General features: G+C 44.8%; 6 protein-coding genes and 1 non-coding gene across 7 annotated transcripts; 3 read left to right on the forward strand and 4 right to left on the reverse strand.

Moving 5' to 3' along the window:
- Positions 1-689: 689 nt before the first annotated feature.
- On the reverse strand, positions 690-1,581 carry BGW36DRAFT_354768 (RlpA-like double-psi beta-barrel-protein domain-containing protein-containing protein; the record flags this gene model as incomplete). Its single annotated transcript, XM_046213566.1, has 2 exons — positions 690-1,071; positions 1,130-1,581. 2 exons carry the CDS (start codon positions 1,579-1,581, stop codon positions 690-692), a joined length of 834 nt encoding a protein of 277 aa, XP_046076365.1.
- Positions 1,582-3,620: 2,039 nt separating this feature from the next.
- Positions 3,621-5,143, forward strand: BGW36DRAFT_369203 (putative NmrA-like family protein). Its single transcript, XM_046215100.1, has 3 exons — positions 3,621-4,139; positions 4,200-4,294; positions 4,348-5,143. The coding sequence occupies exons 1-3, from the start codon at positions 3,831-3,833 to the stop codon at positions 4,913-4,915; spliced, it is 972 nt and encodes a 323-aa protein (XP_046076366.1). The 5' UTR covers positions 3,621-3,830; the 3' UTR covers positions 4,916-5,143.
- A 1,086-nt stretch (positions 5,144-6,229) lies between these two features.
- On the reverse strand, positions 6,230-6,363 carry BGW36DRAFT_t14. The gene has a single exon. It is a non-coding gene; the product is annotated as a tRNA-Tyr (tRNA).
- A 509-nt stretch (positions 6,364-6,872) lies between these two features.
- On the forward strand, positions 6,873-7,246 carry BGW36DRAFT_85689 (uncharacterized protein). Its single transcript, XM_046222648.1, has one exon. The coding sequence runs from the start codon at positions 6,938-6,940 to the stop codon at positions 7,148-7,150; it is 213 nt and encodes a 70-aa protein (XP_046076367.1). The 5' UTR covers positions 6,873-6,937; the 3' UTR covers positions 7,151-7,246.
- Positions 6,873-9,009, reverse strand: BGW36DRAFT_312421 (putative thioredoxin reductase). The gene is made up of 3 exons (XM_046212502.1): positions 8,375-9,009; positions 7,534-8,325; positions 6,873-7,482 (listed from the first exon to the last, which is right to left on the reverse strand). The coding sequence occupies exons 1-3, from the start codon at positions 8,601-8,603 to the stop codon at positions 7,343-7,345; spliced, it is 1,161 nt and encodes a 386-aa protein (XP_046076368.1). The 5' UTR covers positions 8,604-9,009; the 3' UTR covers positions 6,873-7,342.
- A 2,284-nt stretch (positions 9,010-11,293) lies between these two features.
- On the forward strand, positions 11,294-12,675 carry BGW36DRAFT_369211 (iron-sulfur protein subunit of succinate dehydrogenase Sdh2). Its single transcript, XM_046215101.1, has 3 exons — positions 11,294-11,879; positions 11,946-12,097; positions 12,149-12,675. The coding sequence occupies exons 1-3, from the start codon at positions 11,468-11,470 to the stop codon at positions 12,467-12,469; spliced, it is 885 nt and encodes a 294-aa protein (XP_046076369.1). The 5' UTR covers positions 11,294-11,467; the 3' UTR covers positions 12,470-12,675.
- A 411-nt stretch (positions 12,676-13,086) lies between these two features.
- Positions 13,087-13,725, reverse strand: BGW36DRAFT_422916 (uncharacterized protein; the record flags this gene model as incomplete). The annotated part of the gene is made up of 1 exon (XM_046219762.1): positions 13,087-13,725. The coding sequence occupies one exon, from the start codon at positions 13,723-13,725 to the stop codon at positions 13,087-13,089; it is 639 nt and encodes a 212-aa protein (XP_046076370.1).
- Positions 13,726-15,263: the final 1,538 nt, after the last annotated feature.

The raw sequence follows: 15,263 nt of genomic DNA on the forward strand, positions 1-15,263 counted from the left end.
ACAAACATCTGAGAAGCCATAGCAAAGCCTGCATCTGCGCTGAGCTAGGCTTCATTGTTATTTGTTGTGAACATCGTCGAAATACCGAGTGAATCATGTTGCCTGTTAAAAGCTGTTATCTAATATTCAATGTTAGTATTCCAGTGTAAATTGGCAGAGAACTATAGGTATTCAATTTGTTATAAGTTATTTAGTAGCATAAATGATCTTTTCTATTGAAATGATGACTAAGATTTCGTTACTTTCTTATACCCATATATTGAATTTAATATTTTAAATGAGGCATTCAATTCTTTTCTTTTATTTCGATTTCGTATATCGTGCCTTGCTGCTAAATGTATTAGGAACATTAATCTCAACAATATTGAAGATCTAGAGTTAAAGAGGCTCTCTCACATAGAGCTATATCATGATCAAAGAATGACTCTATTGTGGACTTCGCAATATCTTTGATGCTGTAACCAGTGATTTATGGCAATGTTGTAGACAGATCAGGTGTTTTTGAACATCCTAATTTACAAATGCCGGCTTTTGTAGCTTACTTGAAAAAACTGAACATGAAAATTCTGACTAAGGCCATGAACATTGTAGCAAAGGGGTATCGAACTTTCAGGGTATCAGGCTGTCAAAGAAATAAAAAAACTAGCAGGACAAATGACGAAATCATACAATATACGGGTTAAGTTATATCACGAGCTCGTCATGTTCACGGGCGAACTCTCCAACCAAGCCCACTCAACCGAGACGCGCCCTTGATCGATTTCAGCCAACTTGCCAAACACTGTGGTCGTGGTATCAATATCCGTGGCTTTGCAGCCGACACATCGATCGACGACAGTGACATCAACGCTCTCATCGTTCCGTCGAAGCCGAATCTTTAGGCCACATAGCGGATTGGCGTTAGGATTAGATCCTTTTTGTGCAGCGTCGAATATGATGTGGGAGACGGCACAGATACTGTCCGAAGAAGAGGATGTGGCACCGCATGCACCTAGAGCAGGCGCATAGTATGTGAGGTCGCCGGCATAAGGGCCGCCATTCGATGTGGGAAGAGGCAAGTTTTGGGTTTTACTATTGGATGAGATGTCAGCCTTCAATATTCAAACAATCTGCAGTTGAAAGATCATACTCTTTACCGACCGTCAGTCCAGCTGCAAGCCCGACTATAAGCGCTAATAATGCAATGATAATGCCAGCCATTATCCCTGCGATAACACGACGGCGTTTGCGCCTTTCATAGGGAAGATGCTTGTCTAACGGGCCCAGGCGTAGGTTATCTAAGGCGGCCAGCGAGATTGAAGGGAATGTGAATGCGAATTTCCTATGCAGTTCTCTCTGGCTCCCATTGCTGGTATTCTGCGACTGCCATTCGACAGTAGGGCCTTTCTCTTGATCGGCGATTTGGTTGTCTGTCTGTACAGCTGGTTCGGCGTTGCTTGTCGCTGCAACGGTATGTGGCTCAGATTCGGTACCTGGAACGGGTTTTCGCTTGGGAACATTTTGTGTAATTGGTTGTGGAGGCGGCTGCACAGGTGAGGAATGAGGCTGCGATCCAGCTAGGTCGGGGCTATCCAATGTCATTTTGTGGAGAAGCTCTGACACTCCGCTGCAAGGAATGTACGATGATCAGGGAGTTAAATCGATACGATTAGCTGGTCTATTGTTCAGCAGCTAGCTGATTGACACAAGCATCGCAGGTAACAACAATCAGAAAGAAATGTGCCAGCACAGCTTTTCCTCTGCTCTTCCAAGCGACGAGACGACGAAGATTGAAGATTGTTCGGAGAAAGCATAGTGGATCGCTTTTCAGGGGTCGTCCAATCAGAGCCGACTTAATCACCCCGCCTTCTTAGCTTCTCTTTCTCACAGCATAGAACATACCACATACATCATACAACATTCAATGCTCAACAATCATGCGTTGACCTTCGTTATGATTACAATTTCTTGATTTTCTGTCATGCATTTGGTTTATATCCTATCATCTCCGCACAATCCAAGTTTTTCGAGGGTCACTGCTGAAGTTCAACAAAGTCGAATCCAACGCCAATAGGTGGCCCATTCTCACTTAGTCTTCTCAACACCCAATCTTCGGATTCTGCTGTAAGCATTGGTCTGTAGACAAGACCCGTTCCAAAGACAGTTCTGCAGTTAACAAGAGGTCTCACACTTCCATAGCCGCCTTCATATGTCACCTAGCTGGGACCAAAGTGATTGGGGATTAAGTAGGAAACTTCAAGCATCTCGAAGCGTCTCGGTACGTTGAAGTGCGCAAGGGCGTTATCGTCTTCGATGTCATCAAGGATATATCTCTGAGTGTGACAGTTGTCACGCGCAAAGTATTGGAGTAGTGGCCTAAATGAGGTTGAAAGGAAACATCGCGTAATGTCAGTGATGTTAGATGAGTTCTCTCAAAGAATTCCCTTAAGTCTGCTTCTGTCACAAGAATACTGCGGAATATGCACCCTCGAAGGGATAGCGGATACACAGATACAACATTTCCTATCAAAGGATAATCGCCACTCAATCCATACCTAGCCAGGTCGTAGAGAGTATACCAACGCAAGTCAAGAGTTTCCAATCGTGGCATGGTTGCAGATATCGGCCCCACAATACGTCTGAGCATGCGATTCGAATGACTTCGTAGGATTAGATCTACCGTTCGACTTTCAGCTGGCAAATATGGAGCTTTTTCAGAGCTCCATATGGTTCTGACAAACTCAGGGTCAGTGTTTTGGTGGATTGCAAGATCCGTGTCGATTTTAGCTCAAGGTAAAGTCTCTAAACAGCGATTTATACGGCCTTGTAAGCATGTGTATAATGTTTAAAGTGGTGAGACGCTCTCTGACGGCCTTTTAACCTGGACCATGATGTATACCTTTATATCTTTGACCATATGGCTCTATGTCAGACATCAATTGATACGGAGCCGGTTGGGCTTCAAAGTTTCTTTGGAGGGTCCCTGGACTTTAGTCCGCGTTTTATTTGAAAAATAATGTCAACATCAACAAATAAGGGAATATGGCGAAATCATAGAAATATTGATTACTTCACCTAACAACTGGAACCTCAATTCACCTAGATGTCAGTTAAAGTACTGTGCCGGTATTTCAATCTGCTATCAACATTGAATTGATTGACATTAATTTTTGATATCTCTAGGTACATGCAGAGGTCAATCACATATAGTAGAATATTAATAAGGATTATAAAGTTAAATACATTAATCAATATAGCTAGCTGCTACTATGGTACCTAAAATAAATACAAGATCTGAAAGATACCAGGTTACAACCATTTGAAGTTGAGAGGTTTCTATCTAACAAAATGTGTTTGCTTGTTTGCACTCTGCCTGAGATCTAGATCTAGATCCAAGATTTCATATCTCCGCAAAAGGTATTGTTAGATATATATGTAGCTCAGCAGCTTTATTCTTATCATGACCTGTGCATTAGTATCCATGTAGCGGAACACAATCAATGTCTAAAAATAGAGGGGCAAATGTTGTCTTGATAATCCGCTGCGGAGTCCTCTATAGCCAATCAGAGACCGGCGGAGCGCAGCTGAGTCAACTCCGCTCTTTCTCCGCATCTCCACGGCGGAGTTGCTCTTTCTCACCTGCAATTGATTTCTCGACTTTTTATGAAAAATCATGAAAATTCCAACATCGGAATAATTACTAAATGTATTCGCCACAATGTAGCCCGTATGCAGAGGGCTGAGGTATAAATTGCCTAACATAACTATTGTCACTAACATTCAGTATTCTATCAATACTAGCATTTCATCTTCCCCTCAATACACCAAATATCTCATCAATCGACATCAGCATGACTCTCAAATATCTCGTCACCGGTGCCACCGGCGGTCTCGGCCGGCAGGTACTTGAATACTTCACCACGCATCTCCCATCCTCTGAATATGCAGCAGCCTCGTCCAGCGAAGCCAACCGCTCCAAATTCGAGGACAAGGGAATCGCCTTCCGCCTAGTCAACTACGACGACCCGGCATCATTAACGGCCGCGTTTGCAGACGTTGAGAATCTTTTTTTTGTCAGTTCGAACGTGTGGGATACCGAAAGACGAACGAAACAGCATAAGAACGTTGTTGAGGCCGCAAAAAAAGTTGGCGTTAAGCATGTATGTCAAGAAACCAGTAATGCTTATGAAATTTCTTTTGAAACTGACTGTTCGGGGCAGACTTGGTATACTTCGTTGGCCTTTGGTGGGCTGCGATCTGATTCCAAGATCGATGTGCAGCAGGCACATCTCGAGACTGAGAAGCTGCTTAAAGAGTAAATTTACGATATCGTCCAATTGTCTCCATGATCATGCTAATGTTAAGAAGGTCTGGCATCACATATACATCCATCAGGGAAGGAATTTACACCCAAGCTTTTCCGCTCTTTCTCCAGTGGTATCCTACCACAGAGACGATCTACATCGCCGAGGACGGGCAAATAACATACACTAGCCGCGAAGAGCTCGGCGAGGCAAACGCCAAATTATTAATAAAAGGCGGCCACGAGAACGAGATAGTCCTTCTAACCGCGAGTGGCGCGCTGAGAGCAACTGACATTGTCGACATTATTAACGAAACCACCGGCCGGAACGTGAAGATCCAGGTCCTGTCGCCGGAAGAGTATGTGCGCTACCACACCGAAAATGATATTGGTCAGAAACCGGAGAGTTTCTGGCGAAAGCGGATTTCTTGGTTTGATGGTATTGCCAAGGGGGAGGCGATTTTGTCAAATCCGTTGATGAAAGAAGTGCTCGGAAGAGAACCGAAGCCGGGAAGACAGTTGATCCGGGAAATTCTGCAAGACAACCCTAATTTCACGTGGCATCAGAATTATGTTGATAGAAAGCAATACTGGGCTACTTTGTCCGAGAAGGAGAAAAAGGAGCAAGAGTAGGAATGGAGGGGTTGGATGTTGGGTTTCGTTTATTCAGTCCTTCACCGGTACTCAGATGCATCGTCAATAGGCTGCTTGCATTAAGATTATCATGATCTATAGAAAGAGCTATGATTTTGTATCGGTTCGTGCATCGTAACAATATCGTTTTTCCATCTTCTGGCCTCGCTACCACCAATTGTCTAAGTCGTTTCCAATAACTTTTTACGTTCATGGACATTATCACTACACATGTAAAATGTACAACTGATGGAAGGCTTGATGGTTTCTATGAGCGGTGTGCCGTAGAGATACTGGGTAGTAGGTAACACAAGCGAGACTAGCTGCCAGGACAGATTCGATCTGGGATAAATATCCACTATTTGGTGACCCGGGAAATTGGTCAATTGTCGATACTGCAATGCTCGTAACGACTGTATACATAAAAGAGATAACTTCATCTAAGAACCAGATCGTCGACGATGAAACCATTCCAGGAATGCCCGGCCAAGTGATATATCGGCAGTGTAGTCTGTGTAAGATGCCGGCTCTGGATGACTCTTTCCCATTTTCTGCGCGAGCATGCAGCAAAGGTATGGGATGAAATTTTTTTCAAAGCAATGGCTGTGGACGGCCTGGTTGTCGAGGGAACTCATCTCTTCCCCCCACCGATCCTCAGCAGGGTTATACACGGGATTCAAAACGGAGTTTCGAGCAATCTCGTGCGGCTTGGCCAAACAGGAATGCCGCGTCTGCATTGTGCCGTTTTAGAAAGGATCTAGAGGGCTGCGCGACAACAGTCATTGGGCAGTGCACAAGCTGTAAATTCCAGAGGGAGCATCTCCATCTGCATTGGACTATTCACAACACGGCAAGATATCTTGAGACTCCTTAAAATGCGATGGCTGTAAGAAGAAAGATAGATCCTGGCGTCCTGCCAATAAGGCCACCTCTGTAGTGGGAGAAAGTACTCTGCGATCGACTGTAAACGGATTCAAAGACATCGGATGCGACCTGGCCGAGTTTCCTAAGCTCCCAGATATCATATTTGCCAAAGCGACATTTGAGAAGAGATTTGAAATACTTAAGGTAACGGAGCACAAGGAGCAGAATCCTAAAGTTACCAAGAAGATGAAATGAGATGCTCGATAAGAATACATTAACAAATAAAGTTGAGGAACTTGAAGTTTCATGTATCGGTTTATTAGGAGATAGAATATTGGTCTTCAATGTCCTATCCAGATGTGGATTACGCTTTAAAGGAATTCAATTCGCTACCGGTGACAAAAAGGCTATTTGAATGTAACATTACTTTTTGTGAGGAACAAAAAAAATTGCCCCCACTGAGAGTCGAACTCAGGAATCTTTCCATCTCGGATAATATACACTGCGAACAATTAGTTTCAATATCTCCTTTCCATGGGTAATTAAACGTACAGTGGAACGCGTTACCACTGCGCCATAAGGGCCCTCGAAAACCAAGCTGTCTTTTTGATTAGAATGGTTCCTGTTATGACGGGATACTGCGTATGATGATTTCCAAAATCCTTATGGGACAGAGAGATTTTCTCCGAACCACACCATAACCACACCTAATGCAAGCCTACTGCTGCCAGATACTTTTTGTGCCCACCGCCGTCCATCAGTAGTATAATCTTCTCTCATTGGATGTTCGTCTGTCCCACGCGTCAATATAGAGCGCGCTAAAGACGTAAAATCGAAGGGAAGAAAAACTCCTCGGACTGGGCAGCGTAATCTTAGTCAGCTCTACCAGCCCATTTGACTACATTGAACAAGGCGCAAAGGATTGACAAGGTAAGAAGATCTTCTGAATACTGAAGAATAAGTGATCAATCCACATGGTTACAGGCCACTCGCTATGAAGAAACACCCTGTCTTGAAAATAGAAACCGTAGATGACACTGAGATAAGATAGAGAAGTTAGTAATGTTGTTTATTATTAGGCAAGACATTCTACTTTTATAAAACATATTAAGTGGATTATAAGCTGTTGTAATCTTTTTTAACTAAGTCAGATGGTGAATGACGAACGCGCTTAGCTCGTTATTTATCATGGGTTTTATAGTAGTTTGCCGTAATATTTATTACGGACAGTTGCCTAATTGCAACTGGAGCCTGATACCTAACAACACACGGGGACCCTTGAAGTTGACGTATTTTTCCACTACAGACCTTATGGGGGTTTATAGCTTGCTTACCAATCTAGCAATATTGGGAATGCTGGTGATGCCCTAGCTCACATGTAATGTCGACATATCCTTGGAATCCTTTTTCACCTCTTACGCCTTCGCTATGACAACGATGATAACGCTTCTTTGTTGCGTGTACACGTGACGAATTTAATCGTCATGTTATTGAATTTTCACTTTGACCGTGTAACAGGAATACTTCATTTGTCCATCAAGGTGTCGTATCGTAACAATATAATTATTTTTTCATCTCCTGAACTCGCTTCCACAACTCGTCCAAGTCGCTGCCAACCAGTCTCCTCGCCTCCTTCTCGCGCTCTTTGTCGGATAATTCTCGCTTTCCGATCGCCGCCAAGGATTCTTGTCTACCGAGTTCAACTGTAGCTCTGATCAGTATGCAGCGATATAGAAATTTTGAATAAAGCGTACCATGAATATAGACAGCAGCGCGTTTACCGCTGAACATAGCATGGGGCACATTGGTAGCACCATCGTTGTTGATGTCTCCGATCGCATACACGCCAGTGTCATTACTCTTCATATTGGTGCTGACCGCGATCTTTGTTCCGTTCATTTGTAGGTCAAGCTCCTGGGGGATGTTGGAGTACTGAGCATCTGGGAAATTGGTGATGAAAGCTCCGCGCTCGATACTGGACCCATCAGCAAGATTGACCCGGAATAAATCAAATTCACGGTCCTCGGCAGGGTCGTTATCTGTGCTCCCGTCTTGGAGGCGGTCGATCGAAACGATGGTCTCATTGTTGATGGAGACATTGTAGGCCTCAAGCTGGGCCTGCCAGTTTGGGTATTTTACCGCCAATGCCTGCTGCTGTTCTGGGGTGTTGGTGCCGTTGACGAACGCGATAATGTCCTCGTTCAGTTGCCAAACTTCAATGACACTGCCCATGGCGTCACTGAGATTTCCCAGAATACCAAAGGCCTGATCGCGGTGCTCATAACCATCGCACCACGGGCACCAGTAAATACCCTTACCCCAGCCCTCCTTCACACCAGGAGTATCAGGAAGAATATCCTTCATTCCAGTGGCTAGGACGATTCTACGTGCAGTATATTCCAAGCCTTCGGAGTCGGTCGCTTTGTAGTACGAGCCATTGTTGATGGACTCGACGGATATTACGGTCGCGTTCTTCATTGTTGTCGTCGCATTGTATCTAGAGATCTGCTGGCGGGCAAGATATCTAAAGACAGCGGGGACAGTTCCTAGATACTCAGCACCCTCCACCACATGGGTAAAGAACGTAAAACTCACCATCGTTTCCAATAACGTCATGCATGTGCCTTGTCGGATCGTTGCGGTATACACCTGAGTCCAGCATCAAAGTCCTTCGTCTGACACGAGAAAGACCGCTCGTCGCACTGAGGCCAGCAGGGCCGCCGCCAATGACAATGGCATCGTAATCTGTCTCCGGGATGGTAGTAGCCAACGCCTGGCTGAGCAGGGTCAATGAGAAGAGCGCGAGGACCTTGAGGGAAGGCATTGATGGAGGTAAGAGCGCGAAGTGTGAATAGACACGAAAAAATTATACTGGAACACAGCAGAGACGAGTTATTTATGCTTGTGATACTTGGACCGCGATCATCGTGATCATAAGTCAACGCTAAGCTGAGTGCAGAGAATTGCTTTTCTCTTGTCTCGTCTGTGTTTTCTCTGCTCTCCCGCCATTGCATGAGCCGGTCGAATGCTTGTCAGTTCCTTGCCTGGCATGGCAAGAGCTGGTTACCATTGGGCCAACTAGTTGCCGTCTCCCGATTCCACAGCTGACCATAGGTCGACTATGGAGCTCTGGCCAAGAGCCATTTTTGCGATTTTGTTAGCTGCAGTGGTTCTGCTAGAAAGTGGGCGGCGATCATCGCGATGCCGGAGAGAATCATCCTGGGTACTCGGGTTGTGATGTGTGGAGAACCGTGGCATGAACCATGCCACAATGATCGATCAGGGCACGAGGTGTGGAGTATTCTCCGGACACGGAGCCAAGGGTCACGGATGATTATCCTTATGCAAGGTGAAGTCAGCGATGATCCACTAGCGAAAGCCTCAGTGGTTCTCCTCTAGAGATCATCCTACAGCTGCAGATCGACGAGGCTAACTGGCAGTCTAGACTCGTATTGCGTCTATATTTCGCCGTACTCTCTACGCCATAACTAGGCAAGTCTTGGCTATCATGTTAGCATGGCCAATCTTCCGCACAGGCCGTGTTATTATTATTAATTTGATAATCGATAGTAACAAACACTTAACACTAAATAGTAAATAGTCTTCGGCCCGCCCCGAGCGATCGCCTCTAAACACAACCCTAATTGGGCGGGCTGTTTTGTGGCTGGCTGTGCTTCTCACTTGTGCAAGACCCAAGACAAGGGCTTCGACAATTGGATGAGCCTGGTATGTAGATTTTGAGAAAATGGTCTCTGAGGGTTTGCGTGTGCTTGGTTTTGTCTTCTTATGAACCCTTTCCCTATAGATATACATACTGTAAACAGGGAGCTACATTGAAGGCGGCTTGCTATACGCCGGATAAACTCCGCTTAGAGTGAGTACCAGATCCACAATAATACAACGAAGAAGATGATATTATGCCTGCATGAATCCGTTGTAAACATTTCGAAATTCCACATACACGCAGCATCAATACCAGTCTTTTTCTATCTTTGAACTTCTGTTGTTTGACAGGAACATAGCCTGTTCAATGTTGAAATCTACGATTTATAGATATTGGGTTACAAGATCTGACGGAGAGCCTGTAATCTTAGTAAAATGTAATATCCCGTCGCTATCCATTTTGGCTAACGTGGGTGTTGATAGAAGCCTTGAATTGTGGGATAGAAGTTGCACCGGCCCGCAGTTCACGGTGACGGCGTTTTAAAGAGAAAGAGAAAGAAGCTAAAAGAAATTAAACCTCGAAATTTGGGTAATCATTCAGAAGAAAAGAAAGGTGGTAGAGCAAATATAAGTTCATCGGATGTTTGAATGTAAGGGTCAAAATTGGGTGTTGGTAGCAAATTGCGCCTGCTTGCACTGTGATCCGGATAGATTCATAGTGATAGTATTTATTACTCTCGTCCGGCCCCATGTCGCGGAGCTTTGCCAGTTCTTTGTGACTCTGTTGAAGCCAGAAGTGGAAACCAAAAGCATAGAGGTAATATCACGTCTGGTGTGTATTGGGCTCCTGAGGTAATATTAGGGATGGAGTAGCGTTGCAAAGTTGATATCTGGCAATTGGTAATCTGGTCAGTAAAGCTTTAGTTCCAGCAAGCTATAGAACTTTTCAAACAAAGTGACCTTGATTTAGGTTTGGAAAATGGTTGAGGATAACCATCTGTTTTTCGGGAAGATATTGGTACTCTAGATAATGAGCAGAGATGGTCGCTCTTATCCTCCTCCTCTCATATTCCTCAAGAGAAGCGACAACTGCCTCAAATACTGAGACCTCTAAGGTGAACCGTGCTTTTATTTGAGCATTTTCAAGCTTATATTCTTTACTTAATTAGAAGGGTAATATACCTATACTAGAGTAGTCATTAGAAATAAGAGAGCTGAATTTCTGGAAGATGAGGACATATTTGCCAACTTCTTTCAGAGAATACTTCGCTGGTTGCCTGAAGAGCGATTAACTGCTGAGGAGCTTGCGTACGATGAATTTCGAATGTAGCCCCTATTGAAAGAACTTGTCAACTTGATAGGAGTATCTGTAAAAACTGTCATGAATGTCTTGTGCATGTTCTGTTCGACATACCACTTGGAATTCAGGTCGTCGGCTTTCGCACTTGAAATTCTATATTCATCGCTCATACACAGTTACAGCACTTTCATCGCTGTCAAGCCTATAGATAGAACCGTATCCGCGGACAGCTTCCGATCGGTAAAGGGCTCGGGTAAAGCACTACTGCAAGAGACGCGCTGTGTAAGGCGGTTATTACTTCAAAATCGAAAAGACAATGAATATTATCAAGAGTTCAAGTACTTCTTAAATATTTCCAAGTGATACCATTTGGCAGTCTTCAAGTATTGAAGGTAGAATGATGCGATCACGTGCCACGATGTTTGCCGTAAGTCTCCGATCGGTTGCAATTAGGCTGCCCGTGATTGGCGGGTGGGAGCTCACGTGACGGGGCGCCGCTGGACGGTTCCCTCGGCAGAGCGAGAGGCAAGCGTAGGCTAACAAGAAGGCGAGAACTTCCTGCACCACTTTGGCTTCATCTTTCACCCGCCTGCAACGCACACGGCTGTCGCCCCCCTCTCCGCTCCTGCCTTGCGATTGAATTGACTGTCAGTGCTCACCTTCGAGTGACTGCCGGTGTGTTGCCGCGGATTCTCTTTGCATACAACCCCAATCTTCGACTCGTCATGGCCGCTCTTCGCACTTCCTCCCGCCTGCTGGCTTCATCACGGCCATTGTTCACACCCGCCGTCTTCGCGCGATCCTATGCCACTGTCGACCCCGTCTCAAAGACCTCCGGCAGCAGCTCGTTTGTGCCTGAGTCCAAGACTTCCACTGTCAAGGAGCCTGCCCCTTCAGAGAGCGCTCGCACCAAGACTTTCCATGTGTACCGATGGGACCCCGACCGCCCGGCTGAGAAGCCTCGCATGCAATCCTACACCCTCGACCTGAATAAGACCGGCCCAATGATGCTCGATGCTCTAATCCGGATTAAGAACGAAGTTGACCCTACGTTGACTTTCCGACGAAGCTGCCGTGAGGGTATTTGCGGAAGCTGTGCGATGAACATTGATGGCGTGAACACGCTGGCTTGTCTATGTATGATGCATTGAATAGCGCAATATACCAATTCGGGACATTCATTGACCTTTGTTTCTTCTGCAGGCCGTATTCCCACTGATACCGCCAAAGAGTCTCGCATCTACCCATTGCCACACACCTACGTCGTGAAGGACTTGGTGCCTGATTTGACCCAATTCTACAAGCAATACAAATCGATCAAGCCTTACTTGCAACGGGATACTAAGACTGAAGATGTAAGTCGCATTGTGAGCCATGGCCATTCGTTAGTCTAACAACCTATGTAGGGCCTTGAAAACCGGCAATCGCCCGAGGACCGTCGCAAGCTCGATGGCCTGTACGAATGCATCTTGTGCGCTTGCTGTTCAACTTCCTGCCCGTCCTACTGGTGGAATAGCGAAGAATACCTTGGACCTGCTATTCTGCTGCAATCATACCGTTGGTTGGCTGACTCTCGTGACGAGAAGACCGAGCAGCGCAAGGAGGCTCTGAACAATAGCATGAGCGTATACCGATGCCATACCATTCTCAATTGCTCGAGAACCTGCCCGAAGGGTCTCAACCCGGGTAAGGCCATTGCCGAGATCAAAAAGATGATGGCGTTTTAGATTGGCGTAGTTGATAAAGAGCGGTTAACTGAGGATTCCATATAAATTGGCCGGTACTTTCACTGAGAATTTCACCGAGACTGTACTTTTCTCCTTTGGTTTTTCCTTTGTTTTGCATGTGGCATTATGTAAATGTGTCAGTAGCCAAATGCATTCAATATCGATTCAATACTATAATTATTGCTGTAGCCCGTCACAAAGACAACCTATAAGATATCAAATTATCTAAAGCAAGTAAAATTGTAGAGAATCTTGCCTTATATTTGGTTTGGCAATTCATTGATCGTACTAATCCAAGCTACATGATTGGTCCGCTCCCACGGATCTCAAATTGACCAATGACAAGCTCCGTAATACTAATCTGCGTGTCATAGTTCGGACGTTAAAATAGAAATGCATTTCTAGCATTTGAATGGGAGCTCCTCGAAACTGACTCACTACATTAATTCTTTACAAAAGTAAATAAAACTAATATGGATTTGGAATAAACAGAACTATTATTTCCATGACTGGGATCGAATTTTATTTCCACATTTGTCGGAATTCTGATATACCTCAAAGCTGCGCTACGACAGGTTAAAACGATTGACCTCTCTGAATTCACCAATATCGGTCTACTATCCGACATTAGACACAATCTGGGATGAACCAACATCCGTAGCCCCATGAATGACTTTGTCTTCAATCAACTCCTCGAGCCTTTCCTTAGTGATCATCTCAACACCAAGCCACTCATTGTCAGTTTCCTTGAAGGCCAAGTTATAATCGCCACTCCATATTATACCAGACATCATAGTTGATATAGCATTCATAGAGAAATCTCCATTTTTAATCATCCCCATACCTCTTTCGAGCTTGACATTGGATTCTTGCTGAAGGACCGTCCAGCTCTCGGGATTCGGGTCGTACTTCTTGACAAGCCCGAAAACTTCATTTTGTGTTACAGTCGTGGCATGGGTCTGCACGCAGTGATCAACACCTCTTTTGGGCTGTCTCAACACCCCAATAATCCATTTTGCAGTCGTACCGAATTCCGAGACACTAAAGGGAATATCGCCTCCATTTATAATTTCAATCTTCCGGTTCGCTAATTCCAGCACAAACGGCAAGTCAAAAACATATTCTAGAAACCCTCCAGGAGCGACGATCGTCCAGTTGATCTTATCAGATCTGGCTTGAAGGTAATTCGAGATTTCCGATACCCCCGCATATGACGGAAATTGCCGAACAGCTGGGTTTCTGAGACTTTGTGGCATAATCGGCCGGAATAAAGTGCTTTATGCCTGCAGCAATGGATGCATTGATAAGAGGCTTCTGCTCAGTAACTGCAGGCCCGGAAACAGCGGAAACTACTGCATCATGCCCCTGCAGTACCTTGTTGAATGACTCTTCACAGGTATAGTCGACTTCAGATACCTAAACACTAGAGGGTGTGTTTTCACAGATGATCACAATCGTGTAAGGATCGTGGTTTGGAACCCTGCCTTGACAAGTTCGTCAACCACCACCATGCCAAGTCGCCCGTTCTAAATGTATATTAGCATTAAAGAACTAATGACCTTTGGTTCATCCTATACTGGCACCCCCGGCCACAGCAACCTTGGGTATGAGACCCATTTCCATCCGACGAGTTAAAACTTTGATTTCGAGCGACAAGTTACTTGGGAATACAGATTTGCTTCTCAAAATGCGGGTACCAAGAGAATATGTTCTCACTAAAAACCCAACTTAGCTCCTTATACCGAAAGAACGAGGTAATCTGGTGTGTGATGACTCAGGCCCTGTGTCTGGCGCGGAGCAAATGTGCACCAACACTCACTCTCTTTTGGTGTTGGTTCTTTGTCAGCATTTGCTCGCAATAACTCACTCTTGATGTTTTTGATCGCACCACTTTGGTTAAAATATGACTTTTAAAGTCCTGCAAATCCGTCTAAGGCCTCCACTATTTTGCAACAAAGACTCCAGAAGATATCATCGTCGATCTGCCTAAATTCCCAACACACACTCACACGCCTATAAGACCCGGAAGCACCCCGGAACACTCCCCCACCTCTATAAAACGAAGGCAAGGAGGTGCCTGGAGGAATGCTTGGGGTCTTATAAGGGTCAGAGTGCTTAAGCTTTTTGTAGGTGTGAGCGAGAATTGGAAATGCGGCCGCCTCCAGCCATATGCTGGCCTAGCCCGAATCACCGCCCCCTCTCGCCCCCCAAAATTGCGTCCTGATAAACCTTTAACCACGACGAAGAAGTCAAATATTATGACGATTTCAGGCACAATTGTGAGAAATTTGTTTTCAACGTAGCGCTAGCTCATAATAGGAGGGATCGTTGATAATATAACCAGCCACTATCATGGAGTACGGTTGAACCTCTGTTATTGGCAGCCTTAGGCAAAATTACCGCTATTTACACTATTACGGTGCTATTTCATATAGGGCTGGAATGGTTCGGTTGGTCGCTGCTGTGGGGTCTGTCAATTGATAGCTTGGTGTATAAGTTAAGCTATTATGAATAATATATCACTGAATTAGTCATAGCAAATGGGCCATATCACCGATTAGTGAGATTGTTAGTTATTGAATTAATGAATTAGTCAATATGTAGTTAAGTTACATGGCTGTTTCAGCTCAGAGTACGATATGGGATTAAAGATATGCCAGTATGATCGTCGTTTTACTTTCATTGTGGAGATACATCCAGCTTCACAATAAATTACTTTCAGATATAGGGTTGTAAACTACCATTTATGTCAATCCTATGACATATTTACACCGTAAAATGCGACAAGGCTGCC

Source organism: Talaromyces proteolyticus (assembly GCF_021365285.1).
Source record: "Talaromyces proteolyticus strain PMI_201 chromosome Unknown BGW36scaffold_2, whole genome shotgun sequence".
Classification (NCBI taxonomy): Eukaryota; Fungi; Ascomycota; class Eurotiomycetes; order Eurotiales; family Trichocomaceae; genus Talaromyces; species Talaromyces proteolyticus.